A 26863-nucleotide genomic window follows, 5' to 3' on the forward strand; every position below is an offset into this window, starting at 1 on the left:
AAGGGGGTTTCAAAGGGTGACATGAGTAATTACAGACCTGTTAGTTTAATTTCTGTTCCAGGAAAAATTAATGAAGTCACTGGTTAAAGAAGTAATGCAGGATAATCTAGACAAGGCTGCAGTTATACTTCAGATACAGCATGGTTTGTTAAGAAGAAGAAGTCTTGTCGGACCAATTTGATTGCATACTGTGATGTGGTCACAGAGGAACTGGATGCAAAAAATAATTTTGAAATCCTATACTTGGATTTCTGGAAAGCTTTTTCTACTGATGCTCATAAAAGACTGCTGTACAAAGTGGAGCAGTGTGGCATTAAGGGCAAGTCACTGCTGTGGATAAAGGAATGGTTGAGTGGGAGAAGACTGCTCTTCGTGGCCTAATGTTATTAGAGGAGTCCGTCAGAGTTCGGTGTTGGGCCCATTGTTGTTTTCTATGTTTATCAATATATATTATGAAGGCATATCAGGCTTAATATCCAAGTTTGCAGATGATAAAAAGGTTGGCAGGGTGGTTAATGACAGGAATGAGCAGTATGCTACTGCATAAAAGTTAGGCAGACAGGGTGAGAAATGGTAACAAACTTCAGTTTAACATTGACAAATGCAAATTACTGCATATGGGTAGCAGTAATCCCCAAGTAATGTACCATCTGTGTGGTACATTACTCTGGGGTTAACTCGGTAGTGGAAAATGAAAAGACCTGGGGGTAATTGTTCTGTTGGATATGAAATTCTCTGAGCAGTGCAGATAGGCTGCTAGGACAGTTCATGGGGTTTTGTTAATGATATACAGGAATTTTGCTAGCAGGGATAAGGAGGTGATTATCCCATTGTATAAGGCAATGGTCAGGTCACATCTTGAGTATAAGAGAGAGAGAGAGAGAGAGAGAGAGAGAGAGAGAGAGAGAGAGAGAGAGAGAGAGAGAGAAGGGAGACTACACATGAGTGGGCAAATTCAAATTTATGAAGGATGGTTGCAGAATAGATGTGTGAATTTCGTATTTAGCAGTGGTTATTGATTGCTGGAACAGATTTCTATCTGTTGTGGCAGTTGATACATTAAATAAATTCAAGGAAGAACTAGAGAAACTATTGGAGAGAATGAATAGGTGAAATGGGAAGTATCTTTTTTTTTTTCTCCTTTGCTGATGCTGTATAAGCTTGCATCCTTTGCTACTGCTAATGCTAATCATGGTATGCTGCTTCAAGAGGATCTAGATGAACTAAACAGATGGGCTGGAAAATGGGAATTTTGATTTAACAGTGATAAATACAAAATACTGTATTTCCATATCTAGGAAATAAACTCATACACCGACCATTGAACAAAATTTACTGTAACTAAAATTTTTACAAATAGTATAAAAATAATGTAAAATCAAAAACAAATTATTTACAATAAACTGATGATTGTATATTGCGGAATACTAAAAACTGTAATAAAAGATCGTTTACAATAAAATAAGCTAAAATATAAAATTAAAAGCGCTAAAAACCTGGAGCTTTCGAGAGCGTCAGCTCTCTTCTTCAACAGTAATATGACTTCCTGCAACATCTCCTTAAATAGCAGGTTCACGGTACCTCCACACGTGGTTCAATCGGCACATGGTCAAAACCGGAAGCGGAAATGTCTCGAGTACATGGCAAAGAAAATCGTTCATCCGAACTTAATACAATTGTTTCAAAAATAGGATGAATACGCATGCCTCTATCTCTATTCATGGTATTCTTACTGGATGAACCAATCCGTAAACCCTCGAGCCATTTACGCTCCCAGTATCCGTGTGCACGATCCAAAATAATAGCGTCCTCTGGGGAGATTTGATGCTGCTTCTCCCAAAAATGTTCGGCCACGGCAGACTTACTGTAATCAGCGGTTCTTATGGCATTTAAATGTTCCCCCAGACGATCCCTAAGCCGTCATTTTGTTTCCCCCACATAACACTCCCCACAATCCGGGCATTCTATTCTATAAATAACTCCGCTACTGAGATCTTTTGGTATACGGTCTTTGACCTGAGACACAGCTGTGCACAGCCTCCGCCCAGGAAGCTGTACACAGCGTGTCTTATAACCCCATAAAATTCTTGCCAGATGCTCAGTAAGTCCCGGATAGTAGAGGATGTATGCGGTGGCTACCGAACGAACGACTCCCTACACTCAGACACCCCTCTACTATATCTATCCAGGATCCTCTGGGGGTATCCGCACTTTCTAAGTTCTGCCGTGACACGATTAATTTCTTTCTCTTTATCCTCAGAAGTGGTACAGTGTGATCTTACTCTGTCAAATAAAGCTTTTGCTACACTATTCTTGTATTGTCCAGCTTGTGCTGAATTATAGTGGGTGTATTGACCTCTACACATGGGTTTTTTAAAAACTGACGTCTTAAGCCTAGAATCCACCCTAGAGACCAATACATCCAAAAACGATAGAGTACCGCCCGTTTCCACCTCTGAGGTGAATTGTATAAATTGGGAGAAGCTATTAAGCCAGCAAACGGCATCATCTTCCCTCCCCTTCTGGACCAAGGCAAAAGTATCATCAACGTATCTTCTCCAATTCCTGATAGGAAACGAACACCCACTAAAAACCCTACTTTCCAACTCCTCCATGGTGGCCAGGTTGGCCACGGTGCCACTAATGGGTGAGCCCATGGCCGTACCGCAAACCTGCTTATACATAATTCCTTGAAATAACATAGTAGTGCTAGCTAGACATAATTCTACCCCGGTACAAATATCCTCCACACCGAGCAGTGATCTATTACCAACTGTATTTCCCCATGTATAAGATGCACCTTAATTTTAGGGTCCGAAATTTGAAAAAAAATGTATTACATAAAGTTATTGAACTCAAGTTTTATTCATCATGAAATTCATACAACTCCTCATCACTGTCAAAACTCCCATCCATTAGCTTGTCCTCATCTGTGTCTGATGACGAATCACTGTCTTCATATATTGCCTCGTCCTCAGTTCCATCTATGGCATTTGAAATGCCACACATCTTAAATGACTTGACAACGATCTCAATCTTGATATTATCCCAGGATCTTTTCACCCAGGTACAAACTTCTCCTATAGTTGGTTTCTTCACTCTTCTTGCTGGTGTCAAATTGCTCCCAGAAGACTTCATCCATCGGTTCCATTCGTCTCTCATGGCAACTTTGAAGGGTTTGTTAATGCTCACATCAAGTGGTTGGAGCTGGGATGTCAAGCCTCCAGGTATGACGGCAAGTTTTATTTTTTGCTCTGCAGCAATCTTCTTTATGTTTTTTGTTATGTGTGCCCTGAACTGATCAAGCACCAATAGGGCAGGTTTGCATAAGAGCCCACCTGGTCTCCTGCTCCAAACTTTCTCAAACCAGATCTTCATCCCATCCTGATCCATCCAACCCTTGTCATGAATGTGGACAATCACTCCTCATGGAATGTCTTCTTTTGGCATTGTTTTGCATTTGAAAATCAGTATAGGAGGCAGCTTGGTTCCGTCGGCACAACAAGCTAGAACAACTGTATAATGGCTCTTTTCATGTCCACTTTTCTTCACAGTTAGTTTTCATCCCCTTCTTATCAAGAGTTCTGTTACTTGGGATATCAAATTGAAGGGGGACTTTGTCCATATTTGCAATCTGTCCCAAATCAAACTGATGTGTCTTCTGGCATTGAATGACAAAATGATGAAATTCAAGGACCTTCTGCTCATAGTTTTCAGGCATCTTTTGGGCAAGTCTGGTGTGTGTATGCATGCTTAGTCCATTCCGTTTCATGAACCTGAAGCACCAATTGTGTCCTCCTTTGAAATCAGTACCTTCTTTTTCATCAGCAGTTCTTCTTGCCTCATGCTGAACCATCTTTGTGGACACAGGAATTCCAATTGCCCTTTGCTCCTCAATCTATATCTTCAATTAAAGATATACAGGGTGTTTCAGTTAAACGTTTCAGAACTTCTAAGAGGGGTAGGGTACATCCTGACAACTCGAAATCATATAGCAATGTGGGGTCGGAAATGCTTTCTTGAAGCGGTGTTGTTCACAGAAGCACCATAAAGAAAAGAGACCGTAAGTGAGAAATCGTTTTAATAATACATGAAAAGAAGCAAAAGGTACATGGATTAAAGTAAGTGTTCGAAGTTTCTTCCACGGGCTACAATGCACGCCTCACATCTCCGACGCATGGACATCCGAACATTCTGGAATGCTCCAGGCGGATTTCGAATTTCTTGAACAAGAACGCCAAGTTAGTAGGATGGATGATTACACGAACGCAGAGTTAGCCGATATGCATTTGGCGTACGGGGCTGCAAATTGTAGTGGGCCAGCCGCATAGCGTTTGTACGCGGAACGATATCCGACGAGGCGTATTCCCAGTCATAATTTCTTTGCAAGACTGCACCAGAGGTTAGCTGAGAGAGGTTCATTTGAAAGAGCTGACAGGGACAGGGTAAGAACAGCACGGACTCCAGCCGTCGAACAGAATGTGCTGCAGCATGTACAGGGGAATCCAAGAACGAGTACACGAAGTCTAGCAAACGCAGTTGGGGTTTCCCAATGCAGCATCTGGAGGATTCTCCGAGAACAAGACATGCATCCGTTTCACGTGCAGCGTGTCCAGACACAGCAACCGGAGGATTATGCACCTCGTATTGCTTTCGCACAGTGGTACCTTGGAAAATGTGCTACAAATCCCCTTTTTCCTGCTGAAGTGTTGTTTTCCGATGAGGCATCCTTCACAAGGGAAGGAATTTTCAACACGCATAACGACCATATCTGGGCGGTCGAGAACCCGCATGCAATACGACGTCGTGCAGCACAGATTCGATTTTCGGTCAATGTATGGGCCGGTATTATGGGAGATCATCTCATCGGACCTTACCTGTTACCGTGTCGTCTAACCGGACCTATCTACTTGATCTTTCTGCAGCAAGTATTGCCACAACTTTTGAGAGATGAACAGATTTCTGCATCGACGCAACAGACAATGTGGTTCCAACACGATGGAGCCCCTGCCCATTATAGCGGAGATGTTCGTAACTACTTGGATGTCACATTTGGTCAACAGTGGATCGGACGTGGTGGTCCCGTGCGTTGGCCTGCTCGGTCACCCGACCTATCATGTCTTGATTTTTATTTCTGGGGTCATATGAAATCGCTAGTTTATGACACCCCTGTTGACAATGCTGAGGAGCTGGTTGCAAGAATCGCAGTAGCTGCCGAAGAAATTCGAAATTCGCCTGGAGTATTCCAGAATGTTCGGATGTCCATGCGTCGGAGATGTGAGGCGTGCATTGTAGCCCGTGGAAGAAACTTCGAACACTTACTTTAATCCATGTACCTTTTGCTTCTTTTATTATTATTATTATTATTATTAGCCATATGGTGCAAGGAAGCCTAAGGCTTATGCTGCACAAGCCAAAAAAATTCCCGAGTTACCCTGAGAGAGAGAGAGAGAGAGAGAGAGAGAGAGAGAGAGAGAGAGAGAGATCAAGCAAGAGTCAGAAGTAGAAAGGAATCACCAAAAAAGAGAAGAATGATGATATCCGGCTCAGGACTCTTTTTTTCATGTATTATTAAAACGATTTCTCACTTACGGTCTCTTTTCTTTATGGTGCTTCTGTGTACAACACCGCTTCAGGAAAGCATTTCCGACCCCACATTGCTATATGATTTCGAGTTGTCAGGATGTACCCTACCCCTCTTAGAAGTTCTGAAACGTTTAACTGAAACACCCTGTAGATTGAGGAGCAAAGTAAATCAGGCCATTTTGCTGACTTGCTTCTAATGGCCTTCTTCTGCCGTGGCGTTTTAAGTAGGGTTTCTTCTCCCCGTAGCCAGTCTCGGATTGTTTTCTCAGTTGGAGGAGGACCAAACTTACGTTCAGCAGCACGATTTCCATTCACTTTTGAAAACTGGATCACTTTTAACTTGAATTCAGCACTGTACGAAAATCTTTTCTGAGCCATTTCGGGCAGAATGTGGCAAAACGTAACCTAAATATACCGGTAACAAGTGCAAAACAATGAGTGCAAGGACAACAAGCGCGGGAAATGGAAGTAAAAAAAAAAATCTACAACCACTGTATAAGACGCACCCAGTTTTTAACCCCAAATTTTTCGAAAAAAGGTGCGTCTTATACATGGGGAAATGCGGTACTAAATTTGGGAATCAGTAATCCCAAAATAACATGGTACCATTTGGCTTGTACCACACTCAATGTAGTGGAATATGAAAAAGATTTAAGAATAATTGTAGTCTGGCATGAAACTCCCCTAAACAGTGCAAACAAGCTGCTAGATTAGCCCATTGGGTTTTTCAGTTGTATACAGGAACCTTGCTAGCTGGGTAGTGATTATTCCATTTTATATGGAATACTGAATACATGTTTGGAAATGTCATTTTAGGAGGGACATAGATCTTTTGGAAAGTGTGGAGAGAAGAGCAACAGCATTAATTTGTGCACAAAAGGACATTCTTATCAGGAATGACTGGGTTTTTTTTTTAATTACTCTCTTAGGAAATAGAACATCTATGTGTTGACTTAATTGTAGTGTAGAAGGCTTTAAAAGAGTTAAGTAAACCAAATGCTAATGGCTAACCTCCTTGGATATTTCATCTTTCTCAGATGAAACATGGAGGCATAAAACTATATTGGGAAAGAATGGTTGCCGAACAGATGGCAAAAATTTGAACACTTCCATTTTTATTTCAATATTTAATGCTTTTTCTTTTTTTCTGCATTCATTTTTTTTTAAATTTTTTTTCTGCATTCATCATTTCCAGTACAGGTAGTTAGAATGTGTATATATAGGAGCTGTATATAACTTTTGCACACAATATATATATAACAAATCAAAATATACAGCACGCACTCATGGACAACCATAAACTGGAATGACTAGTGAGAAAGAGTATAATAAATGCCAGCAGTGCTGGTCCCAGGATTTTCTGAAAGCGGGGGTGGGGTAGTTGCTAATTTGTGCAGCTTGGACCAGGAATACTGGTCCAAGCTGCACAAATGTGTCTAGGGACCTGGGTGCAGATTTGGCTTTGGGTTCCCCAAATTTTAATATTAATGTAGTTTTAAATTATATAATTAATTTTATATTAAAATTAATTATTATAATTGTCTTAATGTAAATGTTTCGCTCTAATAAAACAGTTACATAAATTAATATAATAAATATATTAATATTTATTAATTATTAATTTATTATATTAATTAATATATAGTTTTTAATATTTATAATAAAATATAGATATATAGTTTTTGTTAAATGTTTTTGAATATAAATAAAATTAAGTGTACTTATTCGTGAAATACAAAAAAGTGATTGTTAAAATAAAAAAAAAAACAATAAAAATCATCTGTGAAAATTCCTGTTCAAATTATTTAGTGTTTTTTGCCATATACTACACAACTTTAACAGGAATTATTTTTATTTATTTATTTATTATTGACTTCGAATGAAATTTCTCATATTGTTTCTACCCATGGTGTAAAGTGTGTATATACAGTACACACGGTTACACCAGGGGCCAGAAAATAGTTCATCCATCACAATGCATAGATATAAAAATATTTCTACAGAATACCAATATGAGAAATTTTATATTGGTCTCACTGCTACTGATATGTCAGCATATGTAGTAGTAGCAGTGCTTTTTTTGTAAAAAAAATAGGTGCCGGTACTCATTCTTTGCTATCAGGAAAAATTGAAAATTAATTTTTTTCCCCTGATATTGTCACTTTAGTAGTAATGCTTTTAGAATAAGAATAACAAATTAAGTGTATTAACACACAGTTTACTAAGCATAAATTTATTATTCAAGTATATAAAAAAATGAGTAAAATAAGTAAAAAATAATAACATAAGTAAAAATAATTTCATAATAAAGTTTTTGTAGAATATTCCAAATTTTTATTAAGTTCTCATCCTACACCCTATGCCAGGGGTTGGCAACCTTTTTTGCCAACCCCTGGCAACCACACCTCAGCTCAAGCTGGGAGGGGGGAGGTGAGAGTTTTTTAAGAAATGGAATAGAGTGGGAAGGTGTTTATTAAAAAAAATATATATTTTTTGAAATATTATTTATTAATACTGAAAAAACGTAACAAACAACCAATTAGGTACAAATTAATGTGACTTTTGTTGATGAACTTTTTGAGCAAGTATCTCTCAACATCATGCAAGTATGTCGTAATTAAACATGCTTGCATTGTTCAGACGACGGTTTCTTAATTTATTTTTAATATAGTTCATGTTCAAAAATATTTGCTTGCAGAAATACGTTGAACCAAAAACTGAGAGAAGTCCAAATGCAAATATTTTCAAATTTATATATGGGTATGTTAAGCTACTTCCCGCATCAAACACAATTTGGTCTGCATTTTAAAGTCATCTATCATCGTCCATTTGTGTAGAATTGCAAGGGCAGCCTTTTGCCTCTCCAAATCCTCAATTTCAGTTTTAAGGCATGTTAAAAGAGCTGCATGCGGCTCGCGAGTCACAGATTTCCGACCCCTGTCTTATGCTGACTTCTTTTCTTCTTCTTTGTGTGTCGGTTGCTGAATGATGTTTCCGAAGCAGCTACAAATTGACATATTTTGCTGGATTGAAGCAGGTCAGCGGTGGGCCTTACAATTTTAAGAATATAGTAGTGAAGAAACTGTTTTTGTCATCAATGAAGTGCTGGTTGGGCTGGCGATCAGATTCATTTGTGAAAATCCTCATTCACACTCACTCGATGAAATTGGTATCGTACTCAGAGCATTCATCAAATGCTTCAATTCTTCTGAAACCTTCTTTAGGTATCCATGAATTGCATCTCTTTCATTTAACTGTAATCTAATTGACAATTTTCTAACTTTACTTTCGCTAAATGCCAACAATTCATGTTTAGAAGGATTGATACCTTCATTTTCCTTGTTTTCTTTCTCTCGTCATTGGTATTGTCACTAGTTCTTAATTCGAATTTTTTCTTTTCTTTTTTTGAAACTGTCCAAAATGTCGGTGTCATTCAGATATTCAGGTATTGTGACTCAGTAAACAGAGATAAGGAAAATTTACAGAAAAATGTGGATAATGCACTTCCGTGAAACAACAGATGATTATTTGTCGGGGTAAAAGAAAATCACTTTTCTAATTCTTGAAAGGGGCACTTACGGTTGATTCACAAAGATGGCCATCCTATGGTCCGTGAGGAAAGTGAACTAAAACAGCATTTTAAATTTTGTTAATTATCATGTACCACTAAGTTGTAGAATGCTTTAGCTCTCTTAATTCACATAGCAGCACCAATTGCTTAAATTGCCTACAAGCCAGAAATGTTAACAGTGCATACCAAGTTAATTCTCTCCTAATCCGTTTGCTATATGAAAATTTTCTTCGCTCAATGGAAAACTATTTTAAATGTAACTTCCAAGGGGAATTAAAAATAATTCTCTATAAAAGGACTTCGTTAAACAGAGGCCAAACTGAGTAATTTAGAATTATAAAAATGGTTATACAGTTTTATATAGAAAATAACTTAAAAATAGACAGTAAAAATGCAAATTTAGTTAAATAATTTTAAGCTTATTTGAATAGTAGATAAACTGTGAAAAAAATTTTTTGGAATATTACAAATTTCAAAGTGCACTACATCCAAATGTCAAACATCACTGTTAATAAAGGTGCTGGTACACTGTACCGTCCCAAAAAAAGCACTGAGTAGTAGTAACCCCAGAGAAATATATCAACTGTGTGGTAGTACACTCAGGGTGGTAGAGAATGAAAAAGACTTGGGGATAATTTTGCAGTTAGATATGAAGTTTTCTGAGCAGTGGAGACAGGCTGCCAGAGCAGGTTATAGGGCCCTTGTCAATGATATTTAGGAATTTTGATAGTAGGGATAAGGAGGTGATTATCTGTTTGTATAAGGCAATGGTCAGGCCACGCCTTGAGTGCTGTGTACAGGTCTGGAGTCCTCATTTTAGAAAGGATATAGAGTTGCTAAAACGAGTACAGAGAAGAGCAACAAGATTGGTGAGAGGAATGAAAAGGTCCTCTTTTCAAAGTAGGCTTAAGTTCTGCAAATTGCATTTTCTGGAGAGGCATCTGTGAGATGATCTGATTGAGGTGTATAAGGCCTTGAATGGTTTGAGCAGGCTCAATGCTGGCGAGATTCTTTGTCTTGCTTAGAACACAATAATAGAATAGATGTGTGGGAAAAAAAACCCATTTAAAGTCACATAACTCTGCAAAAGGCTTCAGTTTTCAACATATTCGCCCAGTTTTCCCCATATTCTAGGAAAGTAGAAATTGGTGACAGTTTCAGCAAATTCAACATCTCTGATGACACCATCCTCTATCAGTTGGATTTTGAGGTCCAGGACAGCAGATGTCAAAAAAAAATGTTGCTCCTTTCTATTGAGCATTTGTTCTGTCAGGGCAATTAGTTCTTGTGCCACTTCACTGCCACAAATGTCCTCTCGTTCAATCTTTTTGATAGCATTATTACACATTTTAAGTTGGCTGTGAATGAACTTTTACCAGAGAAGGGACTGTGGATTATTAAAAAATCCCTCAAGAGTTTGGGGCTTTTATCTTGTGATAGAAATATGACTTGAGACCATCAAACATTTCGATTATTCTTTCCACTGCAGGTAGCAAGGAAAGCCATTGCATCTTCACACTTCCTAAAAGTTGCTTGTATTCCACTTCAACAAAATTGCGGGATTTCAGTGCCTCTGGTTCTTTCTCTTTTACTTTGTTAATAATTGATTCCACATCAATTGGCAATGTATCAGCACTTGTTTGCAAAGCACTATGCATGATACGTGCAGCACAGCCTACTCCCAAGATGTTCATTTTCATGTTCTTGCTTAACTTATGAAAGATATTATTCTTGCCTTTTGTTGCAATGCCTCCGAAGTTGGTGTTGCAGTTGTCACCACAAAACGCTATCTTGTTGGTTAACTTATACAGGGTGTTTCAAAAATGGTCAATAATTTAAAGGTGAAAAGTACAAACTAAAATAAGCAAAAAAGTCCCAGTGAACATCAGGCCACAAATTAACTGTTTTCGAGATAATGCACATTTTCTGTTAAGATCCGCCACTGACTATGGGAGCACTAGTTTAGCAAAAAGCTGTGAATCCTTTGTTTAAAGTTTGAATACTTTAAACATAAGATAATACATATTGTAGTTTTAAATGTTTTTCACCAACCTTATGTAGAAATAAAACACAACGAAAACGAAAACTGGAATCTTGATAACTATGTATTTATAATAAATTATATTTGCCTGTATTTACAATAAATTATATTTGCCTGTATTTACAATAAATTATATTTAACTTTACAACTAAAATATATGAAATATACATATAAAATATACATAAAATATACTGGGTTAAGAACAATAAAATACATTAAAATATACTAAATTAAAAGTGATAAAACCATAGCTTTCGAAGGCTATGGTTTTATCGAGACAATTTCCTGCCTTCTTCTTCTTCAGCGGTATTTTCTTTGTTCTGCGGTGCATCTTTAAATACCAGCAGGTTCATGGTACTCATCACGTGTTTCATTCCCACGTGTTCCGTTCTCTTGTGTTATGGAATCGGAAGTGGCTCGAGAGTGGGTCATATGGAACCATTCATCCCTTCTGAGGACAGTAGCCTCAAAGAGGGGATGGATCCACGTTCCTCTATCTCTATTAATGTTCACTGTGGAACAGATCCACGAACTCTCGAGCTACTTGCGGTCCCAGAACTTATGTGCCCGATCGGTGATGATAGCATCGTCCGGGGAGATCTGGTGCTGCTTCTCCCAAAAATGCTCGGCCACGGTGGACTTACCATACTCCGCATTCCTTATTGCCTTAGTGTGCTCCCCAGACGATCTTTGAGAGCCAATGAAATGGAGCCAGTACATTTACAACTATACTTTCACATTTTCACATGTGAAACTTTTCAAGAATGTTTTGTGTGATGCTAGATGTGCAATCCACTGATCTAAACAAATGGTTATGCTAGATACTGTGGAAAGCTAGCAATCCTTCTTGTGCAGCGAGACATTTCCATTCACCATTTACATCTTGTTGTGTTGTCATGAAAGAGGTTAGTTTACGGCTTACACTTTTTGCTGCAACTGCTTCTTTGTGCTTCTTTTTAGCAGTGTGCTGTGTAATATCTGAATGACCACCATGTTCAACAGCAAATTCAGCTGTACAAACAGTGCATAAAACTTTACCATTAATATTATGACTTTCAGTTAGGAAAGGGAATTCTTATTTCAATGTGTCCGTGAAACTACATTTTCACTTGGGCATCTCACAACCTATTGTCAGCAAACTGAATTTATAATTAATTACCAGACCTTTCTAGTAAAGTTTACATCACTACCAACACATCAATACTTTGAAAAATACCAGAGAAAATACAAATTCATTTGCACATGTCTATCACGTTGACCATGCTACAAACAAAAGTTGACTGTCATATTCTCGACTGTCGTGTGCATTATAATGCAACTTGTGGAAACTGTGTGAAAGCCATCTGAATCATATCTTACTGGATTATAGTGCCCATCTATTAGAAATAGGGTAAGCCTCTTTACTAATTTGCAGAAAGTTGCATAGTTAGGTTAGTTTGTAAAAAAGAGGAAAAAATAAGAAACAGGAAGCGTTTTTTTAAAAAAACTGGACATTTGGCGTCCCGTTTACATTTTCTTGGAATAATGGGATCACTGGCTGAAAAAGGGAACAATCCCGTTAAAAACGGGATGTCTGGTCACCCTAAGCTAAAATGCACCCATGGGATCACTGGCTGAAAAAGGGAACAATCCCGTTAAAAACGGGATGTCTGGTCACCCTAAGCTAAAATGCGCCCCCCCCCACCTCTTTGGAAAATAAATTTGGATTACCGAAATTAAAATAATGCAATCCAAATGGTAGTCAAAATGCTTTATATATATATGTTTATAAAGATTTATATATATATAAAGAAAATCTTTATATATCTAAAATCTAATTATATATATATGTGTGTGTGTGTGTGTGTGTGTGTGTAAAGTTTTATATATATCAAAAAAAAAAAAAAAAAAAAAAATAGCAGAAAGTTAATTTTACAGGCATACATGTTATATTTACAGGGCTAACATAGTCAATATAGCTTCTGTTGTTGAAGTTTTTTATTTTCAGATTTTTCCTACCTCCACATTTCTCCTCCCACTTTATTTCCATTTCTGTGTTTTTCCACTTACCTTTCTAAACATAGCCATGGTGGGGGGGTTATCATTTTATTATTGTGCGCTGCTTTGAATTTTTGAGCAGCATAGACCTTTCAGGCCTTCCTACTCACACATGGGGTTCCAAAAATTATATAAATTAAAATTCTCATTGCTCCCCTACATATTTTTGAGAACGAAGAAATCACAACACTAAAACCTTTAGTGTTGTGGAAACACATTTAAAAACTTGGTTATTACAGAAATATGCTAGAGTGCAGTTCCAGATATTTAATAAAAAATTACATCAATAAAAAAAACTTTATTGTTTACATATATTAAATTAATACATATACTGGTATACAATATTGGAAACTATATAGGTTTGGACCTCCCCTCAACTTTTATTTTCTCAGGATGTGTTTTTCTTCCAATTCTATACAGTCTACACAGAGTGGTGTGACTACTGCAGCATGCGTAGCCAGGTGGGCAGGAGCAGCAGTGCGTAGCGCACGCTTCTTGATTAGACCGGGGTTCGAGCCCGTCACCACCAAATACGGAAGATGCGGAAAGGTCAGGGAATGACCACTGCATATCCTGGAGCAATATGGCCTTAGTTGTTAATGCTCCTAAAAACCAAAACAACAACGACGAGCCCGTGCCCACCAACGGAGGATGCGGAAAGGTCAGGGAATGACCACCACATATCCCCGGAGCAATATGGCCTTAGTTGCTAATGCTCCTAAAAGCCAAATAACAAACAAACAAATTGCAGCATGCATTTTCTAACTGTAGGAGGCCCTGCTCAAGAGGAAGCAAATTATTAAAGTAAATGATTTTTCACTGTTGTGAGGTCCTCAAAATCAAAATTTTTTTCTTTATACAGTAATCCACTGTTGTAAAAAATAAATTTTTCTATTTTATAGAGTTTAATAAAGTAATTTTTCCCATTGTTGTTTAAGGGGCCCAGATGCATAGCTCTAGCTAGAGCAGTATTCTGGAGAATCATTTGAGATTTAAGCATTACATAAAAAAAAATCATTTTCATCATGAGGGCTATAGCCTCTTTAGCTCCTATTCTGAATCACCATTGCAGGGCATCATGTGAGTTTTGTGTGCATTACTTAGAAGGGCGCCTCCATAGCCAGGTGGGCAGGAGCAGCAGTGCGTAGCACACGCTTCTTGATTAGACCAGGGTTTGAGCCTGTGAGCCACCAAATACGGAGGATGCGGAAAGGTCAGGGAATGACTACCGCATATCCCCGGAGCAATATGCCCTTAGTTGCTAATGCTCCTAAAAAACTAAATAACAACAACATAACTTAGAATTTTTGCATGTGTCATGGCCGACAAGGTGTCAAATAAATGGTCAGGTAATTTGAAATGCACATCGTAAGATGGGTGATATAACAGGATATGCTGCATTCTTGGCATAAATATCTATAACTAGTTATCAATAAATATTGTAAACTACAGTATTTTATCTTTTTTTTTAATTGAAAGATAAAGACATGCAGTTAGCAGTGTTCTTTCATTGAATATCTGTTCAAGACAAATGATTGTTTTGCCACTTCAATCCACAGAAAACAACTTCATGTTTATGGACAAGACACAATTCACACACATAAAGTCCATAGATGGGTAGAATGTTTCAAAAGGATAATTTTGATATTGATGATCAAAAACCAAGAAGAGAAATGTCAGTATTCATTACTGCAAGTGGAATGGCTTTATTGTTTAATTAGTGGTGTCCCACCGTTTTTGGCTAGGAGTCAACTCAGATATAAAGCTAGATATAAAGGTCATATAAAAGACCTCAGATATAAAGGTCAAGAGTTCATGGGTTTTCATGAATAGTAGTTACAGGCTGCAAGAATAGTTCCTTATTACTAATTATGTATTTTACAAAATAGAATTAAATTTTTCTTATCAACTTTTATGTTCACTGTTTATTTTTTTTTTTACATTATTACATGATTGTTGGACTAATAATGGACGGACTAATCCTGTAGTTATAATGACATTGTTAAAATGTCATTATAACTACTATACGGTGGAAAGTAGTACATAAAATATCACAAGAATGCAATATAGAAAAATTGAATATTACTAAAAATGTATATTTTTAAAGGTTAATGTGAAATTGTATTTTGTGAAAAGTTAGTTTTAAACTTGGTGGTTGCATAACCTTTGTTAAGGCTGTCTACATGGCTGTAGGCCACACAATGTGAAGGAATGGACTGCATGTGGCACACAGGTTGGACACCCCTTGCCTAAAGGAATAGTAGCCATTACAGAATAGTGGCTACAGGAAAATTTCTTTTTGATGGGTTGCAAAGTTTCTTACCTGTGAAATGAAAACATCAAGGATGAAGATCAGTACCCTGTCTGCTTGAAACCTTTTAACAAACAACTGTTTTAAAGGGGAAGCTATAACCTGTGATAAAATGTAGTGATATATCATCATGATCATAAAACAATGCCAGTCAGTGAACATCCCATCATAAAGACCATGGAGTTCTAAGTCTAACAAAAAAATAATGGCTATTGTATTTTGGGAACTGTATAGGATAATTTTTTGTTCATTATATTGAGGAAGGAATGACTATCAACAAAAGACATTTTTATCCTTAAGAATATTTCAGAGAGCCATAAAAGCTGAGATCCATCTTGGAGAAGCATCCAAAAACCAAAAAATTTGGTTCAACAAATATTTTTAAAATGGCCTAATATAAAATTTCATGAAAATCCATTCACTGGGAGGAACTCCCAGTGGATGGATTTTGCATATGGATGGACAAACTTGGTGAAGACAGTAGGATGCATATATGAGGTGTGGCAATGAAGTTCCTAGACTGGTGCTGTTGTGGTCATGTTTGTTGAGTTTGAAAAGAAATGGAAGCGGTACGTTGTAGTCCAAACTTCCTCCAACAGATGGTACAGAGATTGTCCAGTAGCTGATAGGTTGCAAGTAACAACTAGTTCATTAATAGCATTAATGTTTTGTGTCACAGTTTTGCAGTGGATATCAACTTTTGCTTTAAACTGGGAAAATCTGCAAAAGAAATGTATGAAATATTAAAAACTGCTTATAGAGATGAATTGTTAAGTCATACTGGGGTATTTAAATGGTGTAAGTGGTTCAGAGATGGACATGAGGATGTTTGTGATGATCCAAGAAATGGGAATCTGTCAGCCTCTCCAAATGGAGACAGATTTGCAAAAGTTCAGGAAATTGTGGCAAGAGATCATCATCATTTGATCCTCAGAATGATGGCTGATGAATTGAATAAGAATAAGGAGATGATTTGTCAAATTCTGCATGAAGATTTAGGGAAAGGAAAGTCTGTGCAAAGTTTGTGCCACTCTCAGCCTCGTGGATTGGCAAAAGCAGCAAAGGGTATCATCATGCAAAGACTTCATTCAGACTTGTCAAGACTTCATCCAGACTTGCCAAGACAATTCTAATTTCCTTGACTGTATTGTCACTGGAGATGAGTGTTTCAGTATGATCCAGAGAAGAAACATCAGAGCATGCAGTGGATTTAAAAATCATTACCAAGGCCAAAAAAGTTTTGTTTACAGAAATCCAGGATCAAGACAATGCTGTCATGTTTTTCAACAAACAGGGTTTGATTCACAAGGAATTTGTTCTATGTACAAAGGGTACTAGGAAAGTTTTGCAATACAGCTTTGTTTATTTAATTTTTTCAAAGTAATTTCCTCTACATTCAATACACCTCTCCATCCTCCGAAACCAATCTTTAAACCAGTTCTGCCAAGTTTCACTAGAGAGTAAAGCACACTCGTTGTCCCAAGCCCGTAGAAGGTCCTCATCACTGGAAAACCGCCTCCCTTTTGCTTCATTTTCACATGCGGGAACAGTGCAAAGTCACAGGGAGCAAGGTCTGGACTGTAGGGAGGGTGCTCGAGAAGTTTCAGTCCTGTCGTGGTCAAATATTCGGTGCAGGCTTTGGCGCGGTAAGCTGGAGCATTTTCGTGATGGAGGTACCAGATGTCCATTCTTGACTTTGGCTGCAGGTTCTTCATAGATCCAATGACTTTAGGCAGGCATTGTTCAGTATACCACTTAGCTGTGACTGTCTTCTGCGTGTCCAAAACGACACATTCCACAATTCCACTCGATTTGAAAAATACAGCTATCATTTTCTTCTTTACAGATCGGGATTTTCTGACAATTACGGGTGTGCCGTCATCATCAAAGACCCAAACTTTGTTTTGAGCCTTGGTCGGCAGATCGTAATAGTACAGCCAAGTCTCGTCACCTGTCACGATGTTGTTCACATACCGAGATTGTCCCTTATCAAACTTTTTTAACATCTCCCGGCACCAAGTCACACGTCGTGTCATCTGCTCTTCAGTCAGTTGATGCGGCACCCAGAGAGAACAAAGTTTCTTCACGTGCAAATGATCTTGCAGAATCGAACGAATTGCTGGTGCATTTAGGCCCAAAGTATCCTCTATCTGTTGGTAGGTCACTCGCCTGTTTTCGTCAAGCATTTTCCTCACAGCAGTAACGTTTTCCTCCGTAACTGACGTTCGTGGCCTTCCCGGCCTCTCAGAATCCTCCAGAGTGAAATTTCCCCTTTGGAATTCTCTATACCACCTGAATATCGTTGTACGATGTGGACAATCATCATCTAGTGCAAGAGTCATTTCTTCTAAGCACTGGTCTATGGTTAAACCACGCACGAAATTATACCGCAAAACTCTCCTTATCTCATTTCGTGACCACGATGCCATCGCAAGCACTTTACACTCTCACTACTAATGAATAACTGAGCCCATCAACTTGGCGCGTCGGCTACTATGCACGTATGAACATGTCTCAACATGCAGCAACAAGCAGCTTCCTGTGATTCATTGTTGCGTCATATTGCAGAACTTTCCTAGTACCCTTTGTACAGGTGCTTCAAAGACTATTAAAGTGCATTTCCTGGGTGAGGCCACAATTTCAAGAGAAAGGCATCTGGCCGTTGCTTGATAATGCCACTTCCTATTCTGCACTTGTTGTGAATTTCTGATGAAGCATGCCATTGCCATTGTACAGATCAATCCTCCACCCATTTAGCACCAATGGACTCTTTCCCAGGGTGAAAACTGGCCTCAAAAGAAAGAGATTTCAGGATGTTGAGGACATAAAGAAAAATGTAACTGCCAAATTGAACATAATCTTTTTAGATGCTTTTGCTTACTCTTTTCAGAAACTTTTAGAGTGCAATAAGTGCAATTAATCAAGTGGTAATTACTTTGAATAAAAATATTTTTTAGCTTCTTAACTTTGTGTTCCTTTTAATTGCATGAGGTGTGGCTATCAAGTCTAGGAACCTGATTTCCACACCTCATATATATATATATATATATATATATATATATATATATAGGTGGAGAGTATAAAGGTAGGTAGATAGTGTCAAAGTGCTAACATAACTGAAAATGTAATTACAGCAAACAAAGAAGAGAAAAATGATAATAGTAAGTAATTAGAAATACTTAATGCCATGTGTCCTATGATTTCAGTGCCTTCTTCTGGGGCTGCCAAAATCAAAGTTAAAAATGGCAAGAAGTACAGCCTCTGTTTCTGAAATCATAGGACACACGGCATTAAATATTTCTAATTACTATTATCATCTTTCTCTTCTTTGTTCACTGTAATCGCATTTGCAGTTATGTTAGCACTTTGACACTATCTACCTACCTTTATACTCTCCAACTATGTATCCATTATTGTCGTTGGATTCTTTCTGCTTAAATTTAGCAGTGTCCCTGGTCCATAAACCATTAATTAATTAATTAATAATATTTTATACCATTAAATTCTTAAAAAAAGTTTTATATATATATATATATATATATATATATGAGAATGCACCTAAAAGAAAAAAGAGGTCTGAAGGAGCAAGGTCTGGATTGTAATCAGGATTGTGGTGTAAATTCAATCTATACTTTTCCAATTTTGCTTGTGCTGTATGTGTGCATTATCTTGATGTGAAGTTATTGGATATCCCTCTAACATGGATCCCTTAGTTTTTATTGCCCTTTGAAATATTCTTAAGGATAAAATGTAACATATTTGTGGCTTAAAGATGCACTTTTTTTTCCTTATAAATACCTTAAAAAATCACCCTGTGTCTTAGAAGCCGAAAGTGGCAATACAGCACATGCAAAAAACAGAGTTAACGTATAATAATTAGAGGCTGTTGTTGGAGTAACAAGTGAATTCCAGTTATACATGTCAGCCCTAATCTATGGCAGGCACATCATAAGGCAAAATTATACTATTGGATTTAAGCTAAAAGTAGTACAATATGCCAAAGAACATGGGAACAGAACAGCAGAATGAAATTTCGAACCACCGTCTACTGAGAAGAAGATTTGTGAATAGAGGAAGCAGGAAGTTTTATTACAAGAAGCTGATAAAACAAAGCACAACCTTTAGTAAAATTCCACCTAAATGGCCAAATTGGGAAGAAAACTTGTGTAGTTGGATAATGGAACTTAGAGACATGGGTAATCCAGTGAGTACTAAAATGATAATAGAAGCATGGAAATGAGCAGCTGATATTGGGATACATGACTTTAAAGGAACTGAATCTTGGTGTTATTGCTTCATGAAAAGAAAAGGGTTAAGTTTATGCACAAGAACTAGAATAGCCAGAGAATGCCTGCTGAGTAGAACAGAAAATATTAGATTTCCATAAATTTGTCCTTAATGCTAGAAAACGATTCAAGTACGAACTTAGCCAAATCGGGAATATGGGTGAAATTCTGTTGACTTTTGATGTCAACAGAATTTCCAATAAAACTGTAAATCTGAGAGGGCAAAAATCTGTAACTATTAAAACCACTGGACATGAAAAGACACCTACACCGCAGTTTTAACTTGTTGTGTTGATGGGACCAAACTTCTGCTAATATTAATTTTTAAATGAAAAACTTGACTGAAAGATAAACTGCCAAATGGAATTCACATACTTGTACAACCAAAGGGATGGATGGAGAATATATCAAGGATTAGTTTATAAAAGTTTGGTCCAAGCATCCTGGTGGATTACTGCATAAAATGCATTACTAGATGGGATCAGTTTAGAGCACATAGGACTGAAAACATCAAACAACTGGCCAAAATGATGAACACAGAATTGGCAGAAATTCCGGGTGTCTTAACTTTCCAGTTACAGCCATTAGATGTCAGCATCAATAAGTCTCTCAAGAATAACATGTGGGAGCAGTGGAATAAATGGATGATAGAGGAGAACCATGATACGAACCTATGAACCCAAAGGTTGCGGGTTCGAATCCCACCTCGGGCTTGGATCAGAGTAAAATGCAAAACCTTTGGGAGGTGCATTATGGCCACAGAAGCTGATGTGCCAACAACCAACAAAAAAAAAAAAAAAAAAACACGAACCTATGGGAAGAATGAAACGTCCATCAATAGCACAAGTGTGTGAATGGGTGCTGAAGCCATTTCATGATGTTAAGACTGAAATTGTGGTCAAGTCCTTTAAAAAATGTGTTACAAGTAATGTAGTGGATGGCACTGATGATCATTTATTGTAAGAGAGTGATACTAATGAAGAGGATGATGATCAAGTCAGTAATGAATCTGAAGTTAAATAATACTAAAATAATAAGAGTAATAATCCTATACCTTTCTTTATTGGCTTTTTGGGTTTTATTTTTGTTGAATTTTAAATTTCAATTGTATTAACAATGGAAGTTTCCAATGAAAATTCCAAAATTACGGTGCATCTTCCATACCACAGTGTCTTATAAGCCAACAAATATGGTATATCTTTTTATTGATAGTCATTCTCTCCTCGAAAAAATGAAGAAAAGAATTACCCAATATTAATCCCAAATGACAGTAGCCATTATTTTATTTTATTTTATTTTTTGTTACAAGCACAAAAAAAAAAAAAAAAAAAAAAAGAATTTTCGGGCATGAATTTACAGCTTTGAAGAGTCACTAGCAAAAAGATGTTGATTTTGAGGGAGGCTACACCAAGTGATATTTGCCAATGGCTCTTCAAGAATTTGTTATTGAATTGTATTTCAAATTGTATTAATGTTATATATTTTATAATTTATAAAAATATATTTATAAATATATTTTATGCTATATATTTTTATGTATTTCATATATTTTTATGCTACATATTTTTATGTATTCATATATTTTTATGCTATATATTTTTATGTATTTTCAACATAAAATATATAGCCCATTCTGTGTTATTTATTGATTGACTTTTACATGTGTGTATATTGTATATTATTTTTTTTTCTGTCAGCATACGCTTGGTGTTATAGGCAAGGAATTCTTTACTGAAGATGGTGCATCTGATCATGATTTTATTATTAATGGTATAATAATCTAATTCTTTTGGAGTTCTCTGTTTATAAATAAGCCCTTTTAATTTTATTATGCTCATACAAAGTTTTAAATATTTTACAAAATTTTATACATTTATTTCCATGTTTTTTTATTGTGACCTCAATAGAAAACAATCTTAGAACTTGTAGTACTCTAGTATACTGTGAGTGGGATGAGTATTTAGAAGACAAAAGATACTTGTTGACATTGGACTTGAATTTCTGTAGATCGTAATTTTCAGGAAATACATACAAAAGATAGCCTTCCAAAGAACATTTAAAAGGGAAAAAGTTTTTGATTTATAAATAAGTGAATTTGTGAAGATCAAGTTTGCAATTACAGAGGGTAGAGTGTATATGACATCAAAATTATATATTACCTTCAGCTCTTTTGTGACCCACCTAATGGTAGCTTACCGCATGAGTCAGGCAAGAAATCTCCTCTTAAGAAATCCATCCTGTGATTGTCATATAACTGCATTCTTCTGAAGGAGATCCAGCATTACTTTAACTGTTGACTATTATTTTTCCTTGAACATAAGTCAGGTATACAAATCTGTAATTACTCACTTTGTCCTCTAATAACTTTTTGTGAATAGGAGAAACAAATGTACATCTCCAGTCTGTAGAAAAATCCCTGAATATAAGGATGTCGTCATATCTATAACTAGAGGTTTACTTTCTTTGTTTGTTTCTTCTTTATTTTTAATATAATTGATAGGTACTTCAGCTCCAGCTGCTTTATTTACTTTTAGTTAAAAAGTTTATCTTCCATCTTCCTTTCAGTTATCACGAAATCCTTTAACTGTCAGTAATATTATAGACTTCAGATATTGCTATCTCCACAGACATCTTCCTGTGAGAATCTAGATGCAAAATAATTAGTATTAGCAACATTATTCAAGAAAGCAAAGCTTATATGTCACCATAAAAAAATGTATTTTTTATGGTGATGTCTATACCTTTTTTGTTTATGCCTTCTATAACACTGAACAACAAATTTTGGGTCATATCTTGTTATGGGCATGAAAGTATGTTTACTTTATAGATTTTGGGGTGCTAAACATGGAAATGGTGCTTAAAATGACAGATTGTCTCTTGTTTTCAAAAAAAGTAGTTTTTTATATTTATACAAGTTATTTTTTTTTTAAAGGCAGTAAAATATAGCTACGATACATGTATCAAATACAGGACCTTTTTGCCTTTTTCTTGTATTCAGCTTCGGGAGCATCCCTTTTCATCATCCAACAATAATCAGCTAAACATGGTGGCACTTCATTTGCTTTTGTATCTTTGTTCCATCGCTGCGATGTCTTGATGGAAGTGCACACCATGTTTGTTGCTGACGGCACCACAGTTTGGTGGGAAGAAATCCAGGTGTGAGCACAAGAAATGCATCTTCAATGACATGTTGCACCCCAGTTTTTTTTAAGAAGTAATGAGATCTTCCACAAGCTGCCTGTAGTTGCTGGCTTTAACATTTCCTAGAAAACCAGTCAAAACATTTTCACGCCGATTTCTCGCTATGACTAAGGATGCATTCGAACTGTTTGTCTTTGAAAAGTTGCCTTATTTGTGGACCAATGAAATCGTCTGCCTTAATCTTGTGTGTACTAAGCCTTGGGAATTTCTCTTGCAAGTATGTGAATATAGGACAGTTCACTTCCAAGCCCTTCACAAAATTTTTCATGAGCCTCAGTTTGATGTAGGTAGTGGAAGCAAAACTTATATGGATCTACCAGAGGTTTAAATACTGCATTCTTCATTCCAAGTGCTAATGATTTTCATTGCGGTCAACTCCTCTTCTCGTAGTGCATATTCTTGGCATGACTATCTTGCTCGTAGAGAAAGCAACAATACTTAGTGTAACCCTTTTGTAGTCCTAATAAAATGCTGATTACCTTTAAATCACCACATATCTGTCACTCATACTTCTGATATTATACACTTAAGAGGATGTTCTCCATGTTTGCATATGTTTCTTTTTTGTAGACAGCATATGCAAGAGGTATTGAAGGCAGCATATTTCCATTATGTAATAACACAGCCTTAAGGCTAACCTGAGAAGCGTCTGTAAATAGTTGTCATTCTTTGGGAACATGCCTCAAGTTCGTTGCTGCCATAAGACCATCAAGATCCTTACAAACAGTGAGTTCACCTTCTGTTTGATAGACTTTATCATAGTCTTTATTTCGAGTAAAAATGTCACTTTCACAGAATGATCTAGAAGATTCCAATGTTGTAGCCTTGAAGCCAAAAGCTCTGCCTTATTCTTCAGCATTTCGAGATTCCTTTGGAGGTCATTAAGATCACTTTCTGCGATCTTATTGGTTCAGAAGGATAAAGGTTTTGACAAAATGGTGGATCCATTGATGTAGATGATTGCTGTACTTCTTCGTGTATATCAAGTTGTTGTTCATCAGTCTTCATCCTTATCAGAGTGTACAGAAAAATGGTCGGGTGGTTCAAGAAAATGTAGTAATTCACCATGAGGCACGGGACAAATTGCAATTGCAGATGTTATATTTGGGTATATCACTGTTCGTTTTTTTCTTCATTGTCATCCCTATTCTAATAGGAGGCACCATACAGAAGTAACGGTCTTTGATATGATTTGTTGGCTCTCTCCATATCATGGGCACTGTGAAAATATCTCTTTCAGTTCACCCATGCATTGAGTGTTTTAACAAACAGGTAGTTCAGCCTATATGATGTGGAGCCCAGTTCTTTTCCTGGTTGCCTACTTTACACCCAAGGTACAACAATAAATAAATAAATTTTCTGTTTATACTCCTGCACGACAACCAAGTCAGTAGAGTTTACAATAAATCGTCAGTACAAATATTTATCGTATTTAGTAGTCACGGACTTGAACCCCGGTCCACTCAAGGAACGCATGCTATGCACTTTCGCTAAGGAGAGAGTGCATAGCATGAGCACATCACGGCGGATCTCCTGAGGTGTGGCTACCCCCCAGAGGATCATAAATAAGTATATCAAAGGAGAATCGAGGAGAGGTGAGGCATTTATGCCAATAGCCACCGCATACATTCCCTATTATCTGGGTCTAACCGAGCGAATAGCCTGTGTATTACGGGATCATCAGACACGCTGTGTGCAGCTGCCAGGATGTAAGTTGCACACAGTGTTGTCACAAGTGAAAGATCCCATTCCAAAAGAAAGTGTAAGTGGTGTCATTTATAGCATTAAGTGCCCGGATTGTGGGGAATATTATGTGGGAGAAACTAAACGGCATTTAAAGGATCGTCTGGGGGAGCACACGAAGGCGACAAGGAATGCAGATTATGCGAAATCAGCCGTGGTGGAGCATTATTGGGAGAAGCAACATCAAATCTCCCTAATGAAGCTGCTATCATCGACCGGGCGCATAGGTTTTGGGACCGCAAGTGGCTCGAGAGCTTGCGGATTAGTTCCATTGGGAACAACATTAATAAAGATAGGGGTATGCGGATTCATCTCCTCTTTGAGACAGTGATTCTTAGAGGGGATGAACGATTTCACCTGATGCGCCCCCGAGCCACTTCCGGTTCCATTACGCATGAGAACAATGCACGTGTTATCGAATCATGTGACATGTGCCGTGAACCCGAATTTATTTAAGATTGCACTGCAAAAATAAAGCATACTGTTGAGAAAGAAGGCAGAGCCTTCGAAAGCTTCAGATTTTAGGGCTTTTAATTCTGTATATTCTATTGTATTTTATGGTATTCTTTTTCTTTTCTTTTTATATACTTATTGTAAATAGTAATTTATTGTAAATTAGTAATATCAGTTATTAAACTATTAATTTTGTTTTTTGTTTTATTATTTCAACGCAAGGTTGGTGTAAACTATTAAAAATTTATATTACCTTTGTAGTATTTATTAACTTTGTCAGCAAACTGAGCATGATCATCAATAGTTGTGCTATCATTATCGAGTAGGCTGGGAGGCAGTAGATTCTTCTTTGTAAGATATAAGATTAGGATTGAGTTTTAGAAGGATTGAAATTAACTAAGTTAGCTTTGCCCCATTGGAGAAACTCTTGAGCGACTTATTGCTGCCCATCTAGATTGTCAATATACTGAACGCTCATTAAAGTCCTCTGACCAGTTTGGCTTTCGTACAGCCGTGGAACTGAGGAGGCCTTGGTTGAACTTCTCTCCAGAGTAAACAACTGCACTTTTAAATATGCTGTGGCTATTTTTGTAGATTTCTCTGGAGCCTTTGACTCCTTTTTTGGTGGGACAGATTCTTTGCTCTTCTCAGGGCTGCTCGATGCTCCTTACAACTCTACAACTTAACCTGCAACTACTTGTTATGTTATTTGGTTTTTAGGAGCATTAGCAACTAAGGCCCTATTGCTCCGGGATATGCGGTGGTCATTCCCTGACCTTTCCGCATCCTCCATATTTGGTGGTGACGGGCTCGAACCCCGGTCTAATCAAGAAGCGTGTGCTACGCACTGCTGCTCCTGCAACTACTTTCTCCACCGTTCTGTAAGAGTCATTTCTGGAACTCAGCAACTTAGTCGTTCTGTCTCTTGAGGATTCCCACAAGGTTCGGTCCTTGGTCCACTTGTCTGGAATTTGTTTCTAGATGAGTGGCTTCTCCGTTCAACTCCCAATCTTCTAAAATAGCATATGCCGATGATCTAACCCTTCTTGTCCTTGGTAATTCTCGTGCTTCTTTGGAAAGTACTGCCAGTAGCATTATCTAGAATGATCTGTGCTCTTGGTCCGTTATTAATAAACTTACCATTTCTCCTAACAAGACTAAGCTTCTTTATCTTAAGGGCAACCTTAATATTTTCAGGCCTCTGACTGTTAAACTTTTTGGTCGTTCTCTCTCCATCATTAAGAGCATACATCTCTCTCCAAAGATGTGTGCTCTTAATGATGAGTCGTACCTGTCGCACTGTCTCGACAGCTGCGCTCAAGGTTTTAAATGGTTGCCTACATCTGGATCTCAAAATCGCTTATTGAGGTTTTTGCTATTACCTTAGACATGCCATTCCAGTTGACTTTTTTAGACTTCACTGTTAATATCCACTGTGATCCTAAAACCAAAAAAACTCATTGCTGGAACCACTTGGTTCAACTCTGGCAAGATTGGTGGTCTTCTTCTTCAAAAGGTATGGTCACAAGAAAGTTTATTCAATCTGTGTCCTTTGCCTTACAAAAGTCTATTCTAAAATGGTTCAGTCCGAGTCTTCTAACTGGTCATGGTTCCCTTTGTGCTAAACTTGCTAT

General features: G+C 37.3%; 1 protein-coding gene across 1 annotated transcript in view; it reads left to right on the plus strand.

Moving 5' to 3' along the window:
* Positions 1–26863, plus strand: part of LOC150089573 (uncharacterized) — a 183973-nt gene that overhangs the window by 35732 nt on the left and 121378 nt on the right. The window contains exon 4 of the mRNA XM_090368672.1: positions 21530–21602. Coding sequence (XP_090224798.1) covers positions 21530–21602 — 73 coding nt within the window. The remainder of the gene's footprint in view (positions 1–21529; positions 21603–26863) is intronic.

This window comes from Mastigoproctus giganteus, chromosome 2, assembly GCF_048544385.1.
Source record: "Mastigoproctus giganteus isolate SK-2022 chromosome 2, ASM4854438v1, whole genome shotgun sequence".
In the NCBI taxonomy this organism is placed as follows: domain Eukaryota; kingdom Metazoa; phylum Arthropoda; class Arachnida; order Uropygi; family Thelyphonidae; genus Mastigoproctus; species Mastigoproctus giganteus.